This window comes from Falco cherrug, chromosome 20 (genome assembly GCF_023634085.1).
Source record: "Falco cherrug isolate bFalChe1 chromosome 20, bFalChe1.pri, whole genome shotgun sequence".
NCBI lineage: Eukaryota > Metazoa > Chordata > Aves > Falconiformes > Falconidae > Falco > Falco cherrug.
In genome coordinates this window covers 6,504,042-6,528,262 of record NC_073716.1, presented here as the reverse complement: position 1 = coordinate 6,528,262, position 24,221 = coordinate 6,504,042, and the positions used below count along the sequence as shown (strand labels likewise).

General features: G+C 42.9%; 2 protein-coding genes across 5 annotated transcripts in view; one reads left to right on the top strand and one right to left on the bottom strand.

Annotated features, from left to right (window-relative positions):
* The window catches only part of MYO1D (myosin ID), a 164,554-nt gene that overhangs the window by 60,839 nt on the left and 79,494 nt on the right, over window positions 1-24,221 (bottom strand). For 2 of the 4 annotated variants that reach the window (XM_027816336.2, XM_055697442.1), the window contains exons 17-20: window positions 15,421-15,644; window positions 14,133-14,277; window positions 13,426-13,530; window positions 4,037-4,150 (exon numbers count right to left, since the gene is read on the bottom strand). In XM_027816336.2, coding sequence (XP_027672137.1) covers window positions 4,037-4,150; window positions 13,426-13,530; window positions 14,133-14,277; window positions 15,421-15,644 — 588 coding nt within the window. Of the gene's footprint in view, window positions 1-4,036; window positions 4,151-11,917; window positions 12,169-13,425; window positions 13,531-14,132; window positions 14,278-15,420; window positions 15,645-15,683; window positions 17,721-24,221 lie in introns of those variants that run through there. The other 2 variants (XM_014286482.3, XM_027816338.2) reach the window with 2 other exon arrangements.
* Window positions 1-24,221, top strand: part of LOC114018041 (endoplasmic reticulum-Golgi intermediate compartment protein 3-like) — a 152,072-nt gene that overhangs the window by 74,242 nt on the left and 53,609 nt on the right. The window lies entirely within an intron of this gene.

Below are 24,221 nucleotides of genomic sequence, written 5' to 3'. Positions count from 1 at the left end.
CCTAAAAGAGGCACCGCTATACCATTTTGTGGAAATGAAAATCTCATTATTCTCTTCTTAAAGAAAAAATGCCTTCTAAGTAACGCCACTGCCTGTGTTGGAAAGGATATTAGCACAAATCGAGTTGGAGACTACTCACTCCTTTCAGAAGCATGAATCATATTCGGAAACAGTCTGGATCCGCGTGTTTGTTTCAGCAGTCACAACGTATTGTTTCCAAGAAACCTGTTCCAGCTCTGGATGTCTAACACATACCAGACAGCAGCACTGTCCCAGAAAAGCACACCACAACCAACATGAAGCAGCGCAGTGTGTGCCCTGTTTTCTGGATGAAACACTACACAAGTTTAGAATCACTCGTATTTTGTTGGCTTATTATCACAGTACAACAGTCTGTCTGAACTACAGCAACTGCTGGTATTTTAAACACTGAGCAGAGACCTCCTGCTACCAGTTGCGTAGTACAGCCAACACAGGTGGAGTTTACTCTCTACCATTCACATTATCTTGAGGTTGTGAAACACTTCAAAAACAAGCTACACTTCACGGACAGCCATTAACAGCTGCCTGGGTTTACAGTGTCCCTTAAAGTTAATTTGCATGCTTAAATAACATCTTGTGAGCACAATAGCACCACAGGGACTACTGCCATCAAGGTTTTAAACGCGCACGGAGTGTGAAAGATGAACAAGTTGCAATGTCTGGATTTGAAAAGCCTATTTAAACATTAATTATTCAACAGAACCGTGTTGGAAGTCCAAGAGCCCTTAAAATTTTTCCTATTTCACCCCTAGCCATTAGACTATCCAAACAAATAAATACAACACAAAAGAAATAATTTCAGAGAAGGTGCTTATCTCAGTATTTACAAGCACTAACTATTGGCTCTGCTTGAAGATCAGGAGAAAATTCTCAGCATCCACATAACATCCTTTATTGTATTCACCACTGTACTGGGAAAGGTAGTTGCAAGATCCTTTCAGCCGCCTTTTAATTCCTTTCTGCCATTATCTGTTTATTTTCTCTCCAGGTAAGAACAAAAAGACAATCATATATTGGTACTTCTGAGGCAACTGACAGAATGCTTGCACACAGAAAATCCCCCAAAGCAGCATCTCAATACACCAAAACAGTCAGGGTTGAAAGGAAAGTTATTGCTTTGTCATCATTTGCACAAAATTACAGCTTCCTCACACAAGCCACAGTAACAGAACGCAGAGCCTGGGACTGAGCAGGCATGCGTTATGGGCTCCACTTAAACCATTTACATGTAAACATAGCTAAAGGAGACAGGGGAACTGTTGTGCGATTTCTTCAGCCAAAAACAAGTTTATGGTCGTAACAGATATCAGCTGACTGTCTTCAATGAGATTTCCATGGAAACACCATCCCTAAGGATGCTGCTGTGTTGATAGGGTGCTTCGAGATGCTGATAGCGAGCAGCACAGCTAACAGGCAGATAAATTTCAGCTGGGTTCACCTTTACATATCAGAAGGGCAATCCATCTTCCCCAGCAAACATGCATCTTTCTAGCAGGACACATTTGATACACCGATACACATCACAACTGGTGTAATTACTATCCCTTTGCTTCTCAAAAATCTTCAAATCAGTTCAAACTGTTCTTTCTCCAAAATTGAAGGAATGTCTGGATCACTAACCGGCTACTTATACCACCTCCCTGTACACTGTAAAAGGGTTTCCACACAAGAAGGGATCAGGCATGCAGAAGAACAAGAGACAGTGTGCAAGGCAGCCCAAGAGGTGAAAGACAATGCATATTCAAATCATTAAGCAATAAAATACAAAACATAACTACAAAAAGGAAAAAGCAACTGCATTATAGCATTAAGCATTTGCCAGAGTTCAATTTAAGAAATCCTGGCAACATAAATATAAATATTTCAGGTACTGTGTATGGACCAAATATATCTCCAAACTCTCTCCTCCTCTCCCTCCTTCTTGCCGTGCACAGAAAATCAGCAGTTAATCAAGAGGATCAATGAGCACACCCTAGCACCACACGATGCAATCCCGGTGTGTATGTGCAGATTTGCTGCTATTCCCCAGGACCACAGCGCAGGAGAAGCAGGTTAAAGGAGAGGCTGCTGCCAACAGAGCAGCAATTTATCACTACAGCATTTACCAAGGATTGCTTTCATCACATTCCCACTCTGGAAAATTATTCTGACACCTGTATGAGTCAGTGAAAGGCCTTTAGGACCCATCCTCCTCTGCAAAGTACTCCAGAAGCCCTTAGCTGTTGCTCAGGCCACGGAAACTGTTTGGTCAGGAAGCCTTGTGGTAGGTTGCTGAAGGACATAATTGCAGATCTACAAATAAAGCTGATTTAGAATACTTAAATTGCCGTAGATATAAAAGCAAGAGATGTGTTATGTACAGAGCATTAACTGCTTTGGGGCTAGAGGAAATGCAAAGCAGACAGCCAGCGCAGGCTATGCTACAGCACTCTGTACGAATGGACATCCTATCTTAGACACAGGGCTTTTGTGAAAAAACAATAATTACTAACATTTCTAAGTAACAGATATTCTATAGGCAACCTAAAATTCTATCTGACTTCCTCACCCCCTTTAATTTTGAAGGCTTTTAAGTTTTAAGGATTTTCAGAGGAAAATGTTAAGGTTACCACCACTGTGATTGGTCTTGTGCTGTTATGTAAATGCACGAGCTCCACCTTTAAACCCATCAGACACACAGGTAAAGCAGACACTCTTATAAAGCTGTGATAAATACAGATTTAACTATAATTACCAATACAGTAAGTGAATTGCAGCGGCCTAGCCCTTTTGTATAGGATAAGAGTGCAGAAAACTAATAGTGAGAAATTGTGATGGACAGAATTCCATCTTGTCTGCCTTGACACTTCCCCAAAAATGCACCCATCTAGGGAAAACACTCTCTATGTATCTGCACAAGTTGGTTTGCACAAGCAAAAGTCAGCCATTAAGCAGCGTAACCTGCTGACAATTTCATTTTACACAATTAAGAGAGAATATCAGCAGAACACAACATCAACTGAAGAAAATTACCTGGAGCTGCTAACTCCCTGGCAGTGATGTCTTTTCAAAACAAGAGGCACTGCCACGGAGACGTCACTTTGCTACAGCAAATACTCTCACCAGGGTATGAGCACATTACTCACACACACTGTGGTGGGTGCACAGCCTAGGTGGATGACCAGCGAGGAGGTTAGAAGAGGATCTACAGAACCAACATTATGGATGCAGTCTGTGCTAATCATTCACTCCACATGCACAGATTAGATTTTACCATTACTCTAATCTCACCTCTGCTCTTCCAGCAATACAAGGATGCCAGATTTATTATTTCTCCAATGCAAACATCCCAACAAATTTGTGTACATTTCCAAGCAACCCAGGCAGGTTCTGTAGGTTTAAGATAACTGTAGTAGTGTTACCTCAGGCTGAGGAAAACAAATAAGCAGTTGAATCCACACTCCAGGATGCTGAATTGTTAAGACGAGGTTTTTCACCCAGCCCCCTTCCTACCAGGGATCATTGGCAGCTAAACTCTGCTACCCCAAAGGCCAGATACCTCACTATAATTCCAAATCTAGCTTTGGTAAGATTTACATTAAACATGAACAAATACTAAAAAAAAAAATAAAAATTCAAACACGACATGAAGCATCAAACAAACCCCCAGAGACACAGAAATTGTGTCATAAGCTGCTGTGAAATGCTAACCCCCTTATGGGGCCAGGATCTTGCAGCACACAGCAAATAAAAACCCACATAGAAGAACGAGCAGAAGAGAGCGTGATAAGCAGTTTGGGTTTTAGCTTTTATTTTATGCAGTGAAATTAAAAGCTAACATGATGCATCAGTGTTGTAGATAATTGCACTATAACTGTTTTAAAGACATTAAATATATTAAAAATTGTAAACCAAGATCTTTTTCCATTTTATGGATACGGAAATGGAGCTAAACAGTTGATGAACTGCCCGTGACTAAGAGCCTGAGACAAGATTCCACAGTCCTTGTACTTACATTATAGAGGGGGATGGTCTTCATCACTTTGTACTGCTTCATAGGGTCCATCTTATAAAGGTGCCGATCAGTAATGAAGATTGCTCTGTCCTCCACCTTATTAAAGCGATTGACCTGTAAAGAAGCAAATTTTCAGTTTCACCGAGCACCACAAGACCATGCAGAATAAAACTCAGCAGCAACAAATATGCAAAACTCACAATGTAAATACGCAAAACTCGCATAGCTCTTAAACAGTTTTTCTCCACAGATCTTCAAACACTGAAAAGGGAGGGTGGACCTCGTAATCCCATTTTACAAATAGAGAAACACAAAGTCTCGGAGAAGTAACATTCCCAGAGTTACTCAGCAGGGCTGTGGCAACCTGGGAGAGTCCACAGCTTTAATCCAATAAAGGACAGATGCTTTCCCCTAGCAACACTCAACCTGTGTCCCCATCCACTGGCAGACACCAAGCCCAGGCAGACGGCCATTGTTCCTACATTATCCATGTCACCCCAAAAGCACAATGCAGAATACCTGCCCCACAGAGCTAAACAGGCTGCCACCAGGGCCTGCAACAGTCCAGACCTGAGGCATTTGCAAGCAGATGCTTTGGCCCATCCTAAATTTGAGGCGGTCCCATTTCCCTCTTCAAAACCATCTGCACCTTGGACATAGGTAAGCAACTTGCCCCAGAAGCTGAAAGCTGGACAAGCACCCTTCCCCTGCCCGTCAGGGGATGTGTTAGCTGGGCACAGGCATGTTCCACTGGCTTGCCAAAGTTCTCCTATTCTGCAAGAAGGAAGAAGAGACTGGATGGGGCAGAAGAAGCCTGGGAGAGCCAAGGCAACCAGCTGTCAGGAGGAAGGCAAGGTTATTTCTTCGCAAGCAGAAGCCCCAAGCTGGAGTGCCCTCAGGCTGCAGGGGAATTGAACACAACCCTCTCCCTTCCTAAGCAAGAGATGCAGAGGGAGAGCGCAACCATTCTCGTCCAAAGGCTCACTGCCATCGAGAACGACGTCCTGTCACCCCTTCCAGGAGGTCCTAACGCAACACCCTGAGCTGGCTCCAGTGCTCCTCAGCCCTATCGACTCACTAACCAGACAGAAATCTGCCCTGTTTGTGAGCTTGGCAAGGGAAGGGCACAATGAGCATCAGAGCCACTGCAAGGGAAAGAGGGTGAGGCTCTGGGTAGTAGTAAACAGAGGAAGAAGGCAGGACGGCTCTGTCCAGCAGCAGCGAGCTGCGAGATCAGTTCAGCTGTCCCAGACCCGCACTACGAGGACAGCAGATTCTTCTGCAGAGGTAGGCATTGCCCAACCCGTATTTGAACTTGACTTAGTGTTCTGTTAAGAACATGGCATTCAAGGCAAGGATGTCTAAGGATCACCAGTGGGCTCAAGCTCCTCAAAAGAAATTGTTTAAACAGGAGGTCACTGCCCAGCTCTGCTGCCCAGGGCTCTTCTGGGAACATGGAAAGCAAAGCTACAGTACCTGGCAAACTCCTAGACCAAACAAGAAAGTGCTCAGAAGCATCTGCTGCCCCTAAGGTTAACCGATCACTGAGTGAGGCTTTTAGTTGACTTGGGTTTTGTTAAATGCTTGTACCATTCTCAGGTTATTTTGAACCTGGACTCCGGTCTCCTGACTCCCAACTCCATTCCTATAAGTTACTGAGTAGTAAGAAAATCATAGTGCACTTAAAACAATTTTAAAACTGGTTTCCAAAAAGAGGCAAATGTGTTTTAATCTTCAAATGACTGTACCCTCTGACAAAGGTAGGGTACAGAGGAGATGGAGCTAGACTTCTTGGAGAAGTACAGCAAAAGGCAATGGGTAGAAGATGCAGCAGCAGAAAGTCCAACTGGACACAAGTGGGAAAAAATCCCCCCAGGAGGGTAGCAGCCCTGGGACAGGGCTCAGCGAGACTCTGTAACCTTCATCCTCAGGGATTTTCCAAACTCAAGCTGACTGAGAGCCTGAGCAGCCTCATCTACCTCTGAAGTTGGCCCTGCTCAGAGCAGGGGGTTGGCCCTCAGATCTCCAGAGCTCCCTTCCCACCTTAAACATTCTGTGATCTCAGCAGCCCCTATGCTGCCAGGAAAACAGACTTTACAGTACTCAAAATATTCTGACAGTTTCTAGTAGTTCAGCAAACACAGCTTAGCATCGCCATTGGGAAAAATTAATATCTTAATATCTTAATTTTGTCTGCCACTGGGCTCTACAGCTGTAAATCTAAGACCAATTATAGATACACACTATAATTCAGTGAAGAACCATTAGTTGCCTGCTGAGGCAAACCACCATGTCATCACCTGTAATCTCACTGGCACTCAACACCAGCAGAGATTATCTGTGTATAGATATCTATACATCTGTCTTCTCCCACCCACACGGAATAATCTCAGGCATACTCAGGAAGGTCATTCACTTGTTATTTGAACTTCAAATACTACCCACCTGGGACACTCCTTGCATAACCAGGCACTCAGTGTATGGGGAAAATAAGCTCCATCTTGTATTGTAGTTATGATTTTTGTGTGTATCAACCCTAAAACAACTTTTTTTTTTTAAAAAAAACACCAACCCAATTATATATAACAGTTCTAATAAAAATCAGAATTTTTTACAAGGTAAAAATTAACTGCTGGAAGACAGCAATATGTGAAACCCCCCAGTAAGTACTGCTGAAAACAGCCAAGTGCACAGCCCCACAGCCCAGTATTTTGTTGCAATTCATACATCCAGTCTCTATGTAGTAAGAGCAATGGAAGAACAGATAGTTAAGCACCAGCTGATGATTCAAAGTAATGACGTGACCCAGCAGCAAGCCATGTATAGTGGTCATATATAATTTCTCTCAGTTCTAGGTATTCTGATGTTCTGAATTCATGGGTTTTTTTGGCCACCAATCCTGTCTCCAGCAACAGCATCCCCCCAGTACCTGACAAATTAAATCACCAAACCTGCTGTCAAATGTCACATAAGAACCTCTGGAAAGCTACTGTAAAAATATGCAACTGTTTAATAAATGTACTCATTCAGAGGATACAATATACTAAATGTTGTACCTTCACAATGGCATCTGGTCCAGGGAAGATCCAAGAAGACTGAAGCTAAAAAACCACTATTCCACACCTTATGGAATTCTTATGATTGTTTACCAAAACAGAAGTGGGAGGATGATGTTACAGCAGGAAACAAAACTATAATCTCTCCAGAGAAGTGTTTTGTACCCTCGGATCATGCTTTTGTTCATATCTCCTTCCTAAACACAGACCATTTCAATTCCCTCCATCCCACCAGCAACTCATCACAAATATTCATTCTTCCAGGCTGCTGGTAACATTAGGCTCCAGCACATGGGGTTTTCGCAGAGGAACACGCATCTCGCCAACATTACAATTAATTTGTCCAGGAAATACTACACCAAGGAGAACGTTTGATGCCATCTATCCAGACTTTCAGACGCCCCAAGAGAGCAGGTACTAAATAGCCAGTCACAAGGCAAGATGCAGACTTTTGTCAAAAGCAAGTGAGAAAGTAGAAATCATTTTTCACTAAGGCAAAACTGGAGTCATCGGTGTATCACAGTCACAGATATGTATTAATCAACTGAGAAGGGCAGACAAGGGTGAGACGTGATGAGGCAGATGAATATAAAGAGAATTTTCCTAGGTGAAAAGAGAAAAGAGAAAGAGACAACTGAAGAACTTAAATATTCCATCAATAGGCAGCAGAGTGACAAAGTTCAGAGCAGATAAAGGCAAAACATGCAACTGGAGAGCTATATGACAGCTTTAAATTAACAGCACCAGCTCGGAAAAGTAACTGAAGATGATTTTAGACAGCTCTGGATAGATCTTGGCACAAACATGTGAGGCAGCTGAAAACAAGCAAGGCGTTAGCATGTGGTGAAGACTAGCACAGAGAATAATGTCCTTCATGCATTGGTCTCACCTGGAGTGGTGTGGGTGAAGCACTGGCATGGTGAAAGTGAAGGAGAGTAATTGTTCAGAGAAACTAAAGAACAAGACCGAGGGCCTGGCAAATCTCACATAAAAAGATGCTGAATAATTAGGATTATTTTAGGAAGCAGATGAATGGGAGAAAAAAAAAAATAAAGGCTAAGAAACACTGAATGGCCCAGAGAAAGTAGGTTAGGAGTGTCTGGTGCTACAAGTTGAGCTGTTTGAGCAGAGTAGCACAGGCTCCTCAGATGATAATCCGGCTGTGCAGCTTGCAGTGCACCATGCTCCATGTCTTGGGAGTTTAAGCAAATGATTCTCCAGTCTCTTAGGCTGTGATCCACCCCGCACAGACCTCAGATCTGAAAATGTGGGGCCATGGTCACCAAATGTGTCTTTTTTTATTTATTTGAAACTTTTTTTAAGGAGTCTGACAACACCACCTGTTCACTTCCACAACTCCACTTGTTGCTCCCACCTCAATGCCCTGCCTGTTGCCCATGCCCACCTCCAGCACGGAGCCCACGGTGACAAACGGAGCAGACCTCACTGGGCTGTGCAGCCAGAGGCACCCCACCGAGAAGGTCCTGCAGCTGCCACCCAGAAAGCAGAGACAAGACGCATGCCCAGCTTTCACAAGGCAATATAATATTGTAGTAGTTCTACAAGCATGTTTTAAATTCCACTTCTTTCCTGTGGTCACCCACTGTTTTTGGTGTTCACAGTGAACAATAAATTCAGCCAAAGAGCTAAAGAGATGTACCAAAGGGGAAGTCCAGCAGCTCTTCTCAGCCGAGAAACAAATTCTCACTGCTCTATGATTCATGTCCTTTTTGGCTCTTTCCAAGCAACCGGTTTGCTTCAGGTGCCTAATGCACCTATGGCATATTTATGTAAATAATACATGCTGTGTTTTTAGAAGTAAACTGTCACATTGAGAAGCATGCACAGAAGAGATTCAGACAAATGCCAGCACCATTGCAAATGCCACTATTATTTTGATTTTGTAGGAGTGGAGACAGGCCTTATGTTCTCAGATACATTATACCCTCCCGGAGAACAGCCCTTCCTAGCATTGTGTTCTCTGCACCTTCTGGATATTTTTTATTTATATCTTTGTTGATCCAAATGTGAATCAGTCTTAATTTAGCTTCTTGACTAGCTTATGGGGAAAAATGAAGGTCTAGCCTGCAGCAGAAAAAGCTCCAAATGAGCTTTTCAAGTCTCTGCCAGGGGCCTCTAGACACCGCAGGGCACTGGGCTTTGGAAGAGATGGTCCTCTCAAGGCAGCTTGGTGCCTCAAGTGACCAGGGAGAAAGTGAGAAGAAAAGACTTTTTTTTAAAAAAAAAAAGAAGAAGAAGAAGAAACTGTTGTTTCCTAGGTGATACAACAAATCTGGTGGTATGCATGAAATATGCATTTGGTTTCCCAAGGCAAAAAACTTGAAAATTTCCTTTGAAAAAATGAAGAGCACCACGATGCTCAGAAAAGATATATTTTTCCATAGGCAGAAATGACCTGCTTCTACCTATACCTACTGCAAGAAAGCAAACATATGTACTTCCCATCAGCGAGACTTCAAAGTCTCTTCACAGACCTTCTATAAAACCAGCTATATAAGCTTCAGTCCAAACAGATTCATCTGTTATTATTCATCTCAAGCTGTTGAAATGAAGAACCGTACACTCAAGCTAAAGAAAACTTTACCAGCAGTTATCAATACTTGAAGAGCAGTTCTCTGGCTGGTGAGAGTTGGTATTACTTCCTTGACTTCACTAGAACAATGCCAATCATCAACTTAAAAAAAAAACAAAACTGCCTCAAAGAATTTAATGGTAAACAAATATCTTACAGGTCATATATTCTATACATGAAAGTGTTTAAATATATGAATTCCAGGCTTAACATGTGTCTATTCAAATTGCCCGGTACTTATCCTTTTAGTGTCTTTTCAAAGAGGTGTATTAGACTGCAATTACCAGAAAATTTTGAAGAGCAGACGACTAACATTACTGTTGACAGTAAAGAACTACTTCACATGCAGTGTGATGATTCAGTACCTCACTTAAAGCTGCAGTCTGACACTGCTCCAGAAATAAAACATTCACCTGAACTCTCATTACCAGTAACACCTGCCTGCCTGCCTAAGGGACCAACAGTAACAGCGCATTTTTTGCTCAAGAATCCTCAAATAAGCTGAATCATGAAAATATACCCTGAATGAACTTGAGGAACCTTACTCTGTGCACTGATGCTTTGTTAAAGAGTATTACTTAATGGAAGCAATGAACTCATCTGATAACTAATTACATTTTCCTTTCTATAGCTCGCTCTTCAGTCCCCTGCTAAAGCTTCATGTGAACGAAATTTCAGCTGAGAAACAAACAGCCGATTTGCAAATCCACAACAAACCAGGTTTAGCATAAGAAATCTGACAAAACTCCCTGCAGTGAAAGTCGCTCCCTTTCAAAAGCTCTGACCACCAAGACAGTCTGCACATGCCAAGACCAAGCGCCACACGTGCAGATAACATTTGGTATGACATGGGGAAGTTAAAGAAGGTTAAGGCTAAAAGGAAGAAATTTTATGATTTCATTTATTTATTTACTTTAAGAAAGTAAAGGGAAGAAAGTAGCAATCAGAAGAAATTCTCCCTACCCCACAGCACTGAAGGCTGACCCTCAGACTGCTGTTACTTTTAGGGCAAGAAGCAGGAACGCTGCAGCTTTTATTTTTGACAAGAGAAACACCTTTGTTTTAAAAAGACAGCTTAGGATATAAATTGTTTCATGTGAAGAGTAAAAGGCTGGTGCTGTTTTCAGGGTAGAGACTGTACTCTTGCAGTCAAAGCACAGCGTCGCTTACAGGTTCTACAACAATTTTCACCATTGCTTAGTCTGCAAATCCGACGCTCAAATTTAAGGCATAACAGATTACCTGAAGAAGTGCATTGGCTGGAAAGCAAAATGCTAAGCCTTGAAATATGAAATCTTGGTCTTGTTAGCTTTCAAAGTTCAGGACTGTTTGTCTTCTCTCCTTTGTTCACTTCAGGCTTGCCTGGGCATTTCTTGTCCATACAAGAAGGAAGACAAATGGTTCACTCAAAAAGATAGTACATCCAAGCATGGATTTGAAAGGGGTCATTTGCTTTTGAGTTTAAACACGGAGATGCACTGAAATCACCAGGCTTACACACATCATTAAAGATCCTACAAAGTTGCAGCCTTGTCCTCAACAGCAATGCTGAAATTATTTTATCCATTTGTTGGAGGAGAGGTGCTTCTGTTTGCTTTTTTAAGGCCACCATTTTTCTAAGGGGGATGCTTTTTCACTGTGTTTAGTTATATTCTGTCCAGAAAACACAGATCCTTAAGAACAAAGACCAGAAAAAGTATTAATGACTTCAAAAACTCAGGCACAGTCAGGCTGTGCCAGAGCAGCAGCTCCCCTGTGCCAGCTGACCCCTCACCACAGCTTGGTGCACATGTGGCAGCTGCAGGTCTGCCCATCTCACCTTAGCTCCGCTGTCGCTGTGCCCACAGATTGCACTGCTGTGCTCACACCTGTGCTTCCTTTATTGAGGATTTCAAAAGCCATACAAAGGTAACCCTAACCAGGCAGGCAAGTGGAGGATTAAGCCTGACCTCTCTGATACAAGAAAGCAAACAATAATTTAACTTCCAGAAATATTTTTAAAAAGTTACAAGATAATTTAAAAACCCACAAGACTGCAAGACTATAACCTCGCAGTCTCCGCAGTATTTCCCAATTCCAGCTGAGCTACTTTTTTTAAGCAGCTATGGTAAGCTAAAGGTTTCTTCACCTCTGAAGACACTGCAAGTAACCTTTCAGGCTCAGGAAGAAATCTGCTTTATGATAGGTAACACCTATTCCATCTCCAGACTGCTTTTATTATTATAGTGCTGGGACACCAATGCAACAAACCCCAGAAGAAAATGGATTTTTCCAGCAAGTAAACACAGTAACAGGATGTAGAGAAACAAGGCCTGTTTGTACGCTCAAGGGTTTCTTCGTACACCATAAACAAAAAAGAACTGTGCAGACACTTGCCTAAAGGCAGGAGCTCTGTGCTTGCAATTACTGAACAGGATAAGGTATGGAGCTGTGCTTCAAAATCTGCTTTCCCCTATGCTTGCATGGGAGATCGTCCTTCAGAGCTGAATCGGGAGCAAGCAAGAGAAACGTAAGGACTTAAAAGCTTAAAAGTTGCGTAACAGCAAGCAAAATTAAACTCCCACACCAGGTATGCATATATTTTACACACACACACACAGAGTAACTCCCCTCTGTCATTCCATTCCCATTCAAAACAACAGTTCCTATAATCACACCGTAAAGAACTGAATATTGTATTTTTACAGTTATTCCAGTTTAGCTAGAAATGGCAGCAATTTGGAACTAGTTCATTAAATGAATTAGAAGAGGAATTATTTTGTTTTCAGCCTAAAGTGAAAAAAGCCAGGTGGAAATGCTGCTGCATCTGCCTTTTCCCTAACAGAGGTTCCAGCCAAACTACTGCAAGAGTGTAAAGAGGAGGTTTGGATTTGGACTCAGCCTATTCTCCTTTAATCCCAACAATATAAACCAGTATTCACTCAAACTGCTCATTTAACTAGCGAACCACACTCTAAAAGAGAACACATTAAAAGCAACAGAATACTCCACTGAAATATTTTTGTTTGGAAAGCAACAAGAGTTTTCAATTTTTATATACACAAATCATTGTTGAAAAAATAAACCTCACTACCACTAGCAAATAAGTTGTTGTAAAGGGAGATTTTATGCTGCAAAATTAATTCTGTTGCTACTGTTAAATGCAACAATTGCAGAATCATAAACAATAATCATGCACGTTGCTCCACTTCTGGCAAGTGGGGACCGCCTGAACATTTTTAGAAATAAAAAGAATATACTGCTTCTTAAAAACACTTGAACGTCAGCAGCCCTGGCCTGCCACTGAAATTGGTTTTGTAAAATTCAAAGTATACTTTCCTGAGACATTTAAATCCAGCATTATTTACATCATTATGAACTACCATAAACATTTATGCAAGCAAGTTCTTCTAATTAGTTTTTTTAACCTTCCAACCAACTTACAAAAAAACCATTCTGCTATGAAAAAAAGTCAGACCCAAACCAGTTACGCAGAATGAAGTGAATTTACTCATGTCTCTGACATGAAGAGGCCGCAGAAGCCATCAAACCAAGCACCCTTCGATATAATACGTTCAGAGGTATGTATCCACCAAAAAATCACTGATACCATTCCTTGGAACGGGACTGCTTTGACCTGCCACCTCCGAAAGAATCTCCAGGATTACCTCCTCGACCCTGGCTTCCCAAGATTTCACCTTGACCGCAAGAAGTTTCCCCACCCAGCCCATGTGTCTGCAGACCACACACATGCCAGTTACCTTGCGGACGTGACAGGAGAAGAGAACGTTCATGTACTTGTCTTTCCGTTTCAGCTCATTGGCAACAGGGATGAAAGAGCCTGTGGTTTGAGGGTTATCTGGTTTCTGAAAGAGCAAAGACAGGCACATAACTCTTCTTGCTTACTGAAGAATGTAATTGCATTACGTCACGGCTGTCCAGAGAGGACTGCAGCTGCACCAGCTCATCTGAAGGCTTCCTCCAGTCTCTGCCTCGTCAAAGAGCAGCAGAGCATCTGGAGTTTTATGTGCTTTCTGAAAAAAAACCAACCCAAACCCTTAACAAAACAAAATGCTTACAGGAAGGACGCAGTAAAAGGAAGCAATGCAACTTGCCTAGAAAGAATTTCTTTGTTCCTTTTCATTTTATGCTATTTCTTAACATCCCATTATATCTAGAATTTTAGTTTTACATTGACTTCTTTCCTAGCTTTGGCCATTTGAAGAGCCAGCTGATGGAATTACTGTTAGTACGTTTTAGTGCTGTTTGGCTGTATGTGATGCTCAGGTTAGGCTTAGCCCTCAGAAGAATCACATCTAGTGTAGCAGAAGTCAAAGATTCTGGAACTATATAAACTCATTTACAGAGGAAATTTCAAAGTATTTCTCCAATAGTCACTTTTTCAAATTTCCACCCTTTTAGCACCCTAAGCCCCAGCCACTGCATTGAGCACTTCACTTGTACTCACCAGTGCGATGTAATTCCCCTCCCATGCTCTTTGGAGGCCAATATCAGCTCTGTGACCCTTCAGCACTTCCATGGCTGCAACCTTGGCCCTCAGTTGAGGTAGGACTTCTGGCGGGACGCTCCGGATGAGTTCACCTGCTCGCCACCTGCCGCAAAACACCTAAATCAGTTCCACAGTCTGCTATGAAGACTGCTTCTGCCAGATCAGCACAACAAGGTCACCTCTAGACTACAAATGTCAAGGGGAACAGAAGTCCTTCCATTGCATTCCTACAGCTGGAAACATCAGTTATCATTTTTAGGTCACATACCACCTCTGACTCCTAACAGACTTCCCTGGCATACACCCCGTCCCATACCCAGAAGTCAACTACTGGCACATCTATTTGCAATAAGGTTTTTGCAAGCCCATTTTTTGGGTCATTTACATCATCATTCTCCATTGTTAGTTGAATTTGGCCCTACAGTTGAACCCTAACCAACTGGAACACCAAACAAGGCAGGGTAGCCCATCCATTACTCCATATCACACTCCAGCCTTCAGCAGCAACACCAGATCCCCAGGATTAATGCTATGAAAAGTCTTTTAGAAGCTAAAGTTCTGTAGTTATGACAATCAAGCTTACTCTGAAAGCAGGACTCTCTACCCTGATAGGCTGTGGATGGCTTTCAAGAGACAGCTGGGGAAAAAACCCAAGGCTGACTTGATCTTGAAATTGGTGGTAATTCCCCTGCCAGCAGACAGCTGGACTGAAGTTCTCTAGAGGACCCATCCAGCCAACATCTCTCTCATTCAGCAACTTTCAGAAGCTGTCACTTTTCAGATTGGAATTGTAACTACTTTGCCTACAACTTAGCAGAAAAAAAAAAAAGTCACTAGCTTTTAGATGTTAGGAGGTTGTAATAAAGGTATAAAATACCTCTTCTGCACATAGAATATGGGTGAATCATGGAACATCACTTATTCAACTGCAGAAAAATACTGGCTTACTATAAGAAGTCTTGAGGAAGTGGAGAAGATTCCTTTTCTCTTTCCCCCCACCTAACAGCAACTGCTCTTTTCTTTTAAAACCAACCAGAAAGGTGAGAAAGGGGCCAAGGATGGAAACAAAATGTCCATCCTGACTTAGAATAATTGTTTGCCTGGTCTAGGCTACCAGAAGCCACCGACACCTTCATCTACGGCACCCAGTTAATGCTCTTCAGTCTCTTTTTCAACTTTTATGGAACAAGCAATAGCTGTCCACTCCACTGGGTTAGACTGAAAAGGCAAACTGTTTTCTTTGTACCTATGGTAAATGGTCTGGAGTGCCTCTTCAAATCGGCGCAGCACTTTCGGTGGAGTGGGCCATCGCACATGCTTGCCGTAATCCTTCATTAGCCTCACATTGTGAAAGCGTCGAGCAACCTCGCGGATGTAAGCCTTCACTTTGTAGCGGCGGTAATACTTGAGTATCGTGAGGGCTGCCTTTGTCCTCTTATAGCGAAGGCGAGCCAAAGTGCCCCTCCAAACCTAGGAGTCAGAGGAGAAAGAGTTTTAGCAGTAAAAAGCAGGATTATTTTTTTTCTTTCTGTACTCCTCCTATCCTGCTGAAACCCATACATATATTAGTTTTATTTCAAAGGAATTGCCTTCTCTGTGCCAATCAGATCCAATTAAAACATCACTGAAAAAACACAGTGTTTACCAGTGTATCAAGAAACAATTTTAACTCTGATTAGAAAAAGATTGCTTTGAAAACAGTTTGGGGAATATCTATTCTGGCCGCGCGCTGAAAAACAAGCAAATATGCAAAACAAATGACATCCTCCCAGCTTGCCAGATGGGAGGCCAGCTTCGCCAGCATCACTGTGAGTCTTATTAGTGCCTGGAGAGCACCACAGGCAGGAAACACGCCATGCTCTGGACTTCTGACACCCTATGCAAAGAGGCACTCTGGGACCTGGTGTAGGAAAGGCTGCGTGCGACGCTGACATGACTGCAAATTGCTACCCAACTCCTAACTTGAAGACCCCGTGCACGCTGATGCATGGCATTGCTCAGCCAGTCTGGGCAGGCTGTGCTGTTTCTATCTCATAACCAGAGAAATGCAAATTCACACCTAGGCACTCTCAAGTTGACACGCACATCCCTGAGGGATTGTCAACAGATGTACTTTCCCTCTAATATAATCCACCAAGATGAAGATTGTATTTTTGTTTCCTTGTAGAATTCAACTGGAAGGATAATGAGCCTCCTGCATATGAAGAGTGCTTCATTGCCCACTACGGGCCCTGCTGGAGAGTTTATCTCCCTCTTGAGAAACATCCCATAGCACCATTGATGCATATCAAGCCTTCTATTTACAGAAGAATTAATTAATTACCTAAGGCAATTTCCAACATGATATTCACTTTATGAAGCTGATGTCAAAGGTTCTCTTGACAGCTTTACTGATAACCCTGATATGTGGCTGGAAAAAAAACTATATGTAGCAGTAAAGCAGATGTGAGGGGCTGCTCTTCTCTGTACACTCAACAGTCAAAGAAGAATTAGGGATTTTGGGTCTCAAACCCCTCAAGAGCGGTGGTTCTTTCAACCTCTGTCAGAGTAACTCCACCTCATTCTGCTTTGGCCCCACTGTCCTTGCATGGAATATCTCCCGTTCATGACTGACACGATCCATGTATCTCTGGCAGAGCCTAGGGAGTTGCTTGAGCACCCACTTAACCAGTGCATTTGACGCTCCATAAAGCACATTTATGTTCTAGCCCACCAGAACAGAGTCAAGACCCTAGACAGCGCTGCCCAAACATCCCAAGTAAGGCTGAGCCAATCCATCCCTCAACTAGTATCTTATCATGTCCAAATGACCGTAAGCCTACAACCTCGAACATTTTATTCCAAGATAGGAACTAGTCCTTGGAACACTGTGAAATCACTCTAAACTCTATTCCATTCTGTGGCTTATTTAGCATGGTGAAGGCCAAATCGCAGCTGCTGAGTCCCATACGGCTGAGAAGCAGATGGAGCCCCATCCACTCCTATACTGTGCATTGTATAGTGTTGGTAGGAAGAGGAGGAGGGAAATTATTCTGGACAGCAAAGCATAGGAAAATGAAGTAAAGCAAGCAGCTAGGGGAACAACTCAACACATGCAAAGCGATCAAAGGCAATGTGCTCCTTATCAGACCGCAGCACCTGCCAGAAGTCACTCTCTGAAGGAGGGTGTAGGAACAGACGCTATTTCAGTAGTCAAAAGGAAGAGCCGGGGAAGTAAGGCAGGACACGGGACGGCAAAGGGAAAGGTAATAGCAGGAAGCACAAAAAGCAGTCCCTGTAACTGTGGCAGACAGTCAGCACTGCTGTGCTAACCAGACAAACAAAACTGTCAGGAAGACAAAGCGTGAGTTAAAGGGTGAACAAGGGATTGGTACTGAAAATCTCAGCACTGCATGCATATAAAATAATATATAACACTTTCCTTATTTATTCTTTGAAATTGTTAGACAGATTGAGGGAAAGCAGCATCCTGTGCATCACATATGCTGTTCTTCGTAGTCACTTTCAGCACACTCAGTTACAGCTGTAGTTTTAGTCCTATATAACCTGCATATCACAAAGAGATACAAGATCGTTGCCTTATAAAGGGCATCAGAGCTCCGGAGCAGCTCAGGGCTTCCTGAAGCCACAAGCTAAAACCAAGTTGCACAGGGCCTGGATTTGACCCAAAGTGTGTAAGGCCAAATTAAACCCAGCACTTCCCTGTCTGAGGGCATATTCAGAAACTGTATGACTGACAAAAATCAGCAACTAGGATAAAATAATTGACCATCTAAGGAGTACTAAAGGAATTTGTGCCGTTTTTTAAAGAAAAGTGAAGACAACTTAGATTGCTTGAGACATTTAAGCACAGACTGGCATCACAAAATGTACCTGCCAGGAACGTATGAACAGTAAACAAGATAAACCAAGTAAAAACCTACTGTCAACTTCTCATTTTTTAATTTAGTAAGAACAGAAATGAGGAACAAAGGGTTCCAGGTTGCAGCTAAACAGCTTTCTGAATGTTACAAAGGATCTCAAGAAAAGAACATGCATGCTGAATTTGTGTAGGCTGCTAAAGACTTTGTAGAGCTTCACTTCTGTCAGTTTTTCCCAAAAAGCATTTTTAATTGTTTTTAGACACAGAACAAGGTCTTGATTTTGCTTCTTTGTGCTGGAAGTAGGTATGCTCTTGAGGAAAGTCTCTTGCTGTGGTTATTTTTTACACCAGTCAGACATTCATGGAACAAAGGCGCTGTAACAGATTGCCCCTATGTTGTATCAGCTGCATCGCTGCAGAAATTGGCTTCACAGCAAGAAGTGTCACAATTGCTACAAACACTAGCCTTCCAAATCCAATTATCCAGCCGAGGCATGCCCCTTGGCTACACGCAAGTAGTAAACTATTAATGAAAAGCATGCCCTCAAATCAAGTTGTCATAACTGGATAACCTCACACCTAGTAAGGGCCTTCCTAATAGCCACAGCGCCAGGGCCTCTCAGAAGTAAGGAGAAAGCCAAAGATAAGAACAAATTTTTTTCCCAGGGAATGGGGTACAAATATTTTTAAAATTAATTGTTTCTCTGGCTTCTTTTCTTTTCAACCACAGGGCTCATTTCTGCTTAAAGCAGTCCATCAGTAACGCTGAACTGCCCAGGCTGGCTGATGGTCCAGCAGGCTCTTCCAGAAACACGGACTGTTCAAACCTACGAACAAGAGGAGGCTGTCAAAGCAACAACCTCCCTGTTCAGCAGCCACTTTGCGTACTCTGCATTGTGTAGCTGTGAGCAATGGGTGAGAACCATACACAAGACAAACAAGGACACTGGAGTGCTTCCTCCCAACACACACCCTTCTCAGGCTTGAATATTGGGAGAGCACTACCTCTCCCAACGTACCTTTTCAATTCTTGCCCCCACCTCCAGCTCATAACTCAAGAACATTAAGCACTGCAAAATGAAATTAAAAAGAAAATCAGATTTCCAGAGCTGAGTTCATCATGGCATTTAACAGGTTCTCATGTTGCAAAAGCTGCTTTTCTGCTACATGCTGGAGGAAAATGGTAGAGCCACGGCCACATACAGGAGACCTGCACGCCAAAAAACCCACAGAAAGAAAGATCTGTGCATCCAGGATTCTGCTTCTTTCTCTTGGCCCTCTGTACCCAAGGTAACGTCCAAGCCATTTTCATGTATAGTTCAGAAAGGATTCGGCAGCTCACACACATCACCTTTCTGCAACTTGACAACGAGCAGCTTTTAAGTCGAACTTAAATCAAAGCTACACACCAGCAAGTTGGTAGTTTCAGCACTTGCATTTAGCAAATCTTGCAAGGACAGGGTAAACAAGCCTCAGAATCAGTGCCCTGTATCATTCCTCCCACAAGCAAGAATAAAATGATATTTCTTTGCCACCCTTCTCTGGTTTTTAACTCCTGGTTAACCTGGCTTCCCATAGAAATAGGACTAAGCACAACCCTGTCCCCATCTGACCTGCTGAGACTGCCCTGGTATCTTCTGAATCTCTAGCCAGCTCCAACCAAATCTGACAGTGGAACAGAAGACTCGAAGAGGCAAGTCCATATATCTTTCAGGAAATATCAACAGCAGGGTAGAGTAAGCCTCAAATTAGAGTGACATTGCTGGAAACACTTCAGAATGAGCTCAAGAGCCATCTGCCTTCTTTGATCTCCAAATCTCAACCAGCACACACAAAGCTTCTAGCCAGGCAGCCACACAAGACTGCGTGCCAAGCCAAACAGGTATAGCCAAAGGATACCAGAAGGACCTGGTAGTATTCCAGCAGGATGAGAAGATGGAGATGTGTGCAGGACACAAGGGAAGGAGTGAAGGATATGAAGACGATGACTGGAGTACCGGCAATGAAGTGGCCACAAGAAGAAAACCAGTTGTCATCAGTGCGGGGCGTCCGCAGCACAGGACAAACGCAGAGGAAGCCAGGCTCACAGAAAAGCCTCTTCGATGACTACTTTCAAAGTGACACACTGAAGAGCAGATTCCAGTGCAATAGATTTTGTCCTCAGTTAGCGCAGCACCTAGTGACCAAGCAAGAGCAAGAGACATCGTGCAGGACACGCTGTAGAATACATTGTCCTCTACCAGAAGAGCTGCCCAAGGAGACAAGGCAGGGCAGGGCATAGGAAGGGGAATAACCAGCAACATGCATTGGCTCCACAACATGTGTATGCAGGGAAGGGGACCACAGGTAAATTCAGGACTTAAGAGCAGAGACTTATAAACTATGGTTGTTAAAAATGGAAAGAAAAGGAGTTTTAGAGCTTTTAAATAAAATAAATAAATAAAAAAAAACCCAACAAAAACCAACCCGCCACAGAACAACAAAAGAAAGAAACAACATTCCTGCCATCCAGTCCCTGCCCATGGTCTCTCCTCATCTCCTTCAATACCTCTGCCTTTCTCCTCCTAAAGGTCAGGTGAAGAAAAATTAAGAGAGTAGGTAAAATTATAACTAAAGGGCTAGGAGGATGGACAGAAAGTAAAAGGTTGGAAAACAAAGCCTGAACAACACAAGAAATCTACTCAAAACTCCTCAGCGTTAGAGTATTTATTTCTATCGCTGCTTCCAGTGAAGAAGAGTTCCTTGCTGTTTGCTTTCCTATAATCCCTTTTACTCCTTCAGTTACAGCCAGCGAGGTGGAAGTGACCAATGGAGCCATGAAAAGCTCCACAGCCAGGGAGGTCCCATCCTCCTGCACAGCTCTGGGTGCTCTGTGACCCCATCAGCGCTCCCCCTCCTCTCAATGCAGCAGCAGCAGCTTTGGCACCTTCTGCAGCTGGGATTTGCACAAAAAGAAATAGAACAATCATCTAAACCAAGAGTCATACCTTATCTTACGGGAAGTACTAAAATATTTTCTAAGGTATGTTTAATTCACATGGGTTTGATTAAAATGTAATAAATTAAAATTCAAATGAATGGAAAAGGAGATCTGGACATGCCTTTAGAATCAGCTCAGTGAGCTTCTAGCAAGGTTTCTAAGATTAAAGAAACCTAACACACAGCCCAAGTCCATCACCTTAGCAGACTATAAATCCTATATACCAACCTACACATAGGCTGGTTTGTGAACTGCAGTCTGCTTCCAAGCTCAGACTTCCCTATTAAAAAAAAGGAAAAAAAAAACCCACAAAAAAAACCACCACCCCAAAGAAAGGAAAAAAAACAAATGGGCCCTGCAGAGCACATGGAAAACCAGCAGACCAGACAGGATGCACCCAGAATGCTGAGATCACCTCGCTTGTAGTTCTTCTGTGGAAAAAGGGATAATCTAGATTTGACCTAGATGCTGCAGTCTCTGCGAATGGAGAAGAAAACCCACACAGCACACAATCTAAACAGACGAACAAGCAAACAAATGCCCAGAATTCAGCAAACAAATGGAGCCCGCCTAAATTAAACACTAGCATTGTATTTTTGAACAGTTCTGCAACTAACTAAACCTTGGAAAACTACTTCTGCTTGGGGTAACACAGCACATCTCCCACCAGGCCTCCTTCGCTCTGGCCTGAACTGTTCCGTGATCAATATTTCATGCTACCCTAGCACAAGCTGCCCTCCAGGCATCCAAACTGAAAAGAATAAAACAAAACCTAGCTAGAAATTCACACAGGCATGAACCTTCCTGCACAGCTTTAAAGGATCTCAAACGGGAAAGGTTATTAAATATTTAAGTCAATAGTGCAGCGCCGAAGCTGCACACGTTCTGCCACAGAGTCCTCCGAGGCATTGCAGTTTGAATAAATGCTCAAACCTGAAGCAAGCTTTAATTATACTATTCCTGATTGCTTTTGAAGGGGGTCATCTCCTTGCACAGCACAGTTATGATGGAGTGGCTAATATTCACGTGCAGCACCCACCAGGTACTTGCACACACCACTATTTGTGATCTGAGTTTTCCCAATTCAAGTAAATTCAGAACCCATAGAAGGTTTGAGGCAAATGGTTTTAAATCAAAGCCTCCCCATTCTAAGAGATCACATTAGAGAGCATATAAACAGTGAGTAGGAAGAGTTGCTTAATTTACTAAATGCTATTTTCTCTTTTCATGAGTCAGCTGAACAATGTTCATTCTATCACTCTGCTTAATAGAAATACTGCACAAGCCAGGAAAGAGAGAAGGGTCCCACTTGGAGATTAATTAGATTGTACTAACAAGAGCGTGTCCAATAATAAACATAAAAATTATCAGAGAAACAGCAGTTATAAGCAAGTCGCACATGTGAGGCTCATGCACGTACACATGACGTGCCAGATGCAGGGTCCTTGCAGAACTGGTTTGGGTTCCTCCTGCAGCTCGTCCTGCTGCTCAGCAATGGCTGCAGCAACCATCCTGCTGCTGTGCCCACCTTCCTTCGAGGCCAAGCCTGAGATAATGCTGCTGCAGTTCAGCCCAAAAGCCTCAAGAAAGCTCTTTACCATCCTACTCATAAGGAGCTGCTAGGTCCATTTGGTGCCCTTCGCAGTCTCTACTGGCAGCACCCCAGCGTCCTGACAAAGGGAACACCATTACCCCATCCTGGTTGCACTCCACAGAATTTCCTGCCTCTGGCAATAAGCAGGGAAGGAAGATGTTGGGAGAAGAGAGATAGCTTGACATGAACAAAGAGAACTGGTAAAGGTCCTGTATTAGGGAAGCAGAGAATCATCAGAACAAGGCTGCTGCCATTAGAAGAAGACAGGAACCTTCTCTTGTCCTATGAAAATTCAGGGTAAAGTGTTTTTATGCTGAAGATATTCAAAATACAAGTCACTTATTAATGCTCTTCAGTATTTATTGCTGGTAAAGACTGCAAGGACAACCAGAAGCACAGAACAACCTCCAAACATTAAGAAGTTAAATAAGCTAGGACACTTCTCTGTGAGAAGGAAGGACTGAGAGGGGATGTAGCAGACATCCACAGAGTCCTGAGTGAAGCCCTGCCTTGTCAGTATGGGAAGGAGTGGGTATCAGGTGAAGCTGGCAAATGCAAGAACCCAGACATAGCAAGGTCTCTCCATGCAGTGGTTAGTTGAGCTTGCCAAAGGTGGCTACAAAACCTAAAAGCTGGTGGCACATGTCTGAGGACAAGTTCACAGAAGAGAAATCCAGCACCTGTTACTGCATAAGAAAACCTGTGCCCAGCTTACATTATCGCAAGCCCACATGTCTGAAGGGACCAGGAAAGTCTTAAGGAGAGGCATGATTCACACTTGCCCTGCTGCTGTCCTCCCGAGGCACTGTCTTGCAGTCACTCTTGGAGACTTGACCGTGGTCCCGATGGACCTTCAGTCTGATGTAGCACATCTGCTACAGTTTAAAACCCTGATCTATTTAGTGAAGCAGCTAAGAATTAAGCTTCATCTATGTTTTCTGGAGTTGTGACAGCACTGTTCTGTTAACAAGCCTCTCTAGAACAAAGCAGACAGAGGGAAAATGGAGCCATGCAAAGAACTGGAAAACGTTACTTACCTTTGTTTAAAGACCACAAACACCACTTAAACATGCATTTCCATTTCTGCTAGGGAGGACAGTTTTAATCACGGTGGGGAAAAAAAGTAATAACCCATAAATATTTCAGCAATCACAGATCAATCACTACATGCTTATTGCCCAAAAGCCCCACAACCAGTGTGAGTAGCTCACTAGCCAGCCCCATGAAAGAGTGGCAAAGCCCCTCAAAGGGGCTGTGATTTATATTGCAGCATCCTTTTGGGAAAGAAACTACACATAGAAATTATCTGTGCGTCTCATTATAGGCACAGTTCATGTGATCCTGGTATATTTTACTATCATGTCAAATTAAGACCTTTTCCAAGTTAAGGTTGTTGAATGCTATTTGTGCTTGCCTGCACTTTTATTTACACTACACTAGCAGTATTTTCACACTTCAAACAAGGCTTAAAGACATCTTGAGGTGCAGCAGATCAGTATCTTTTAAAAAAAGAAAAGCTCAGGCACAACAGAAAATAATTTTCTTCCATGAAAACAAGCAAGTATCAGTAGCAATGGTTGCAGAATCTGGTCTTCCCAATTTGTCTGTGAT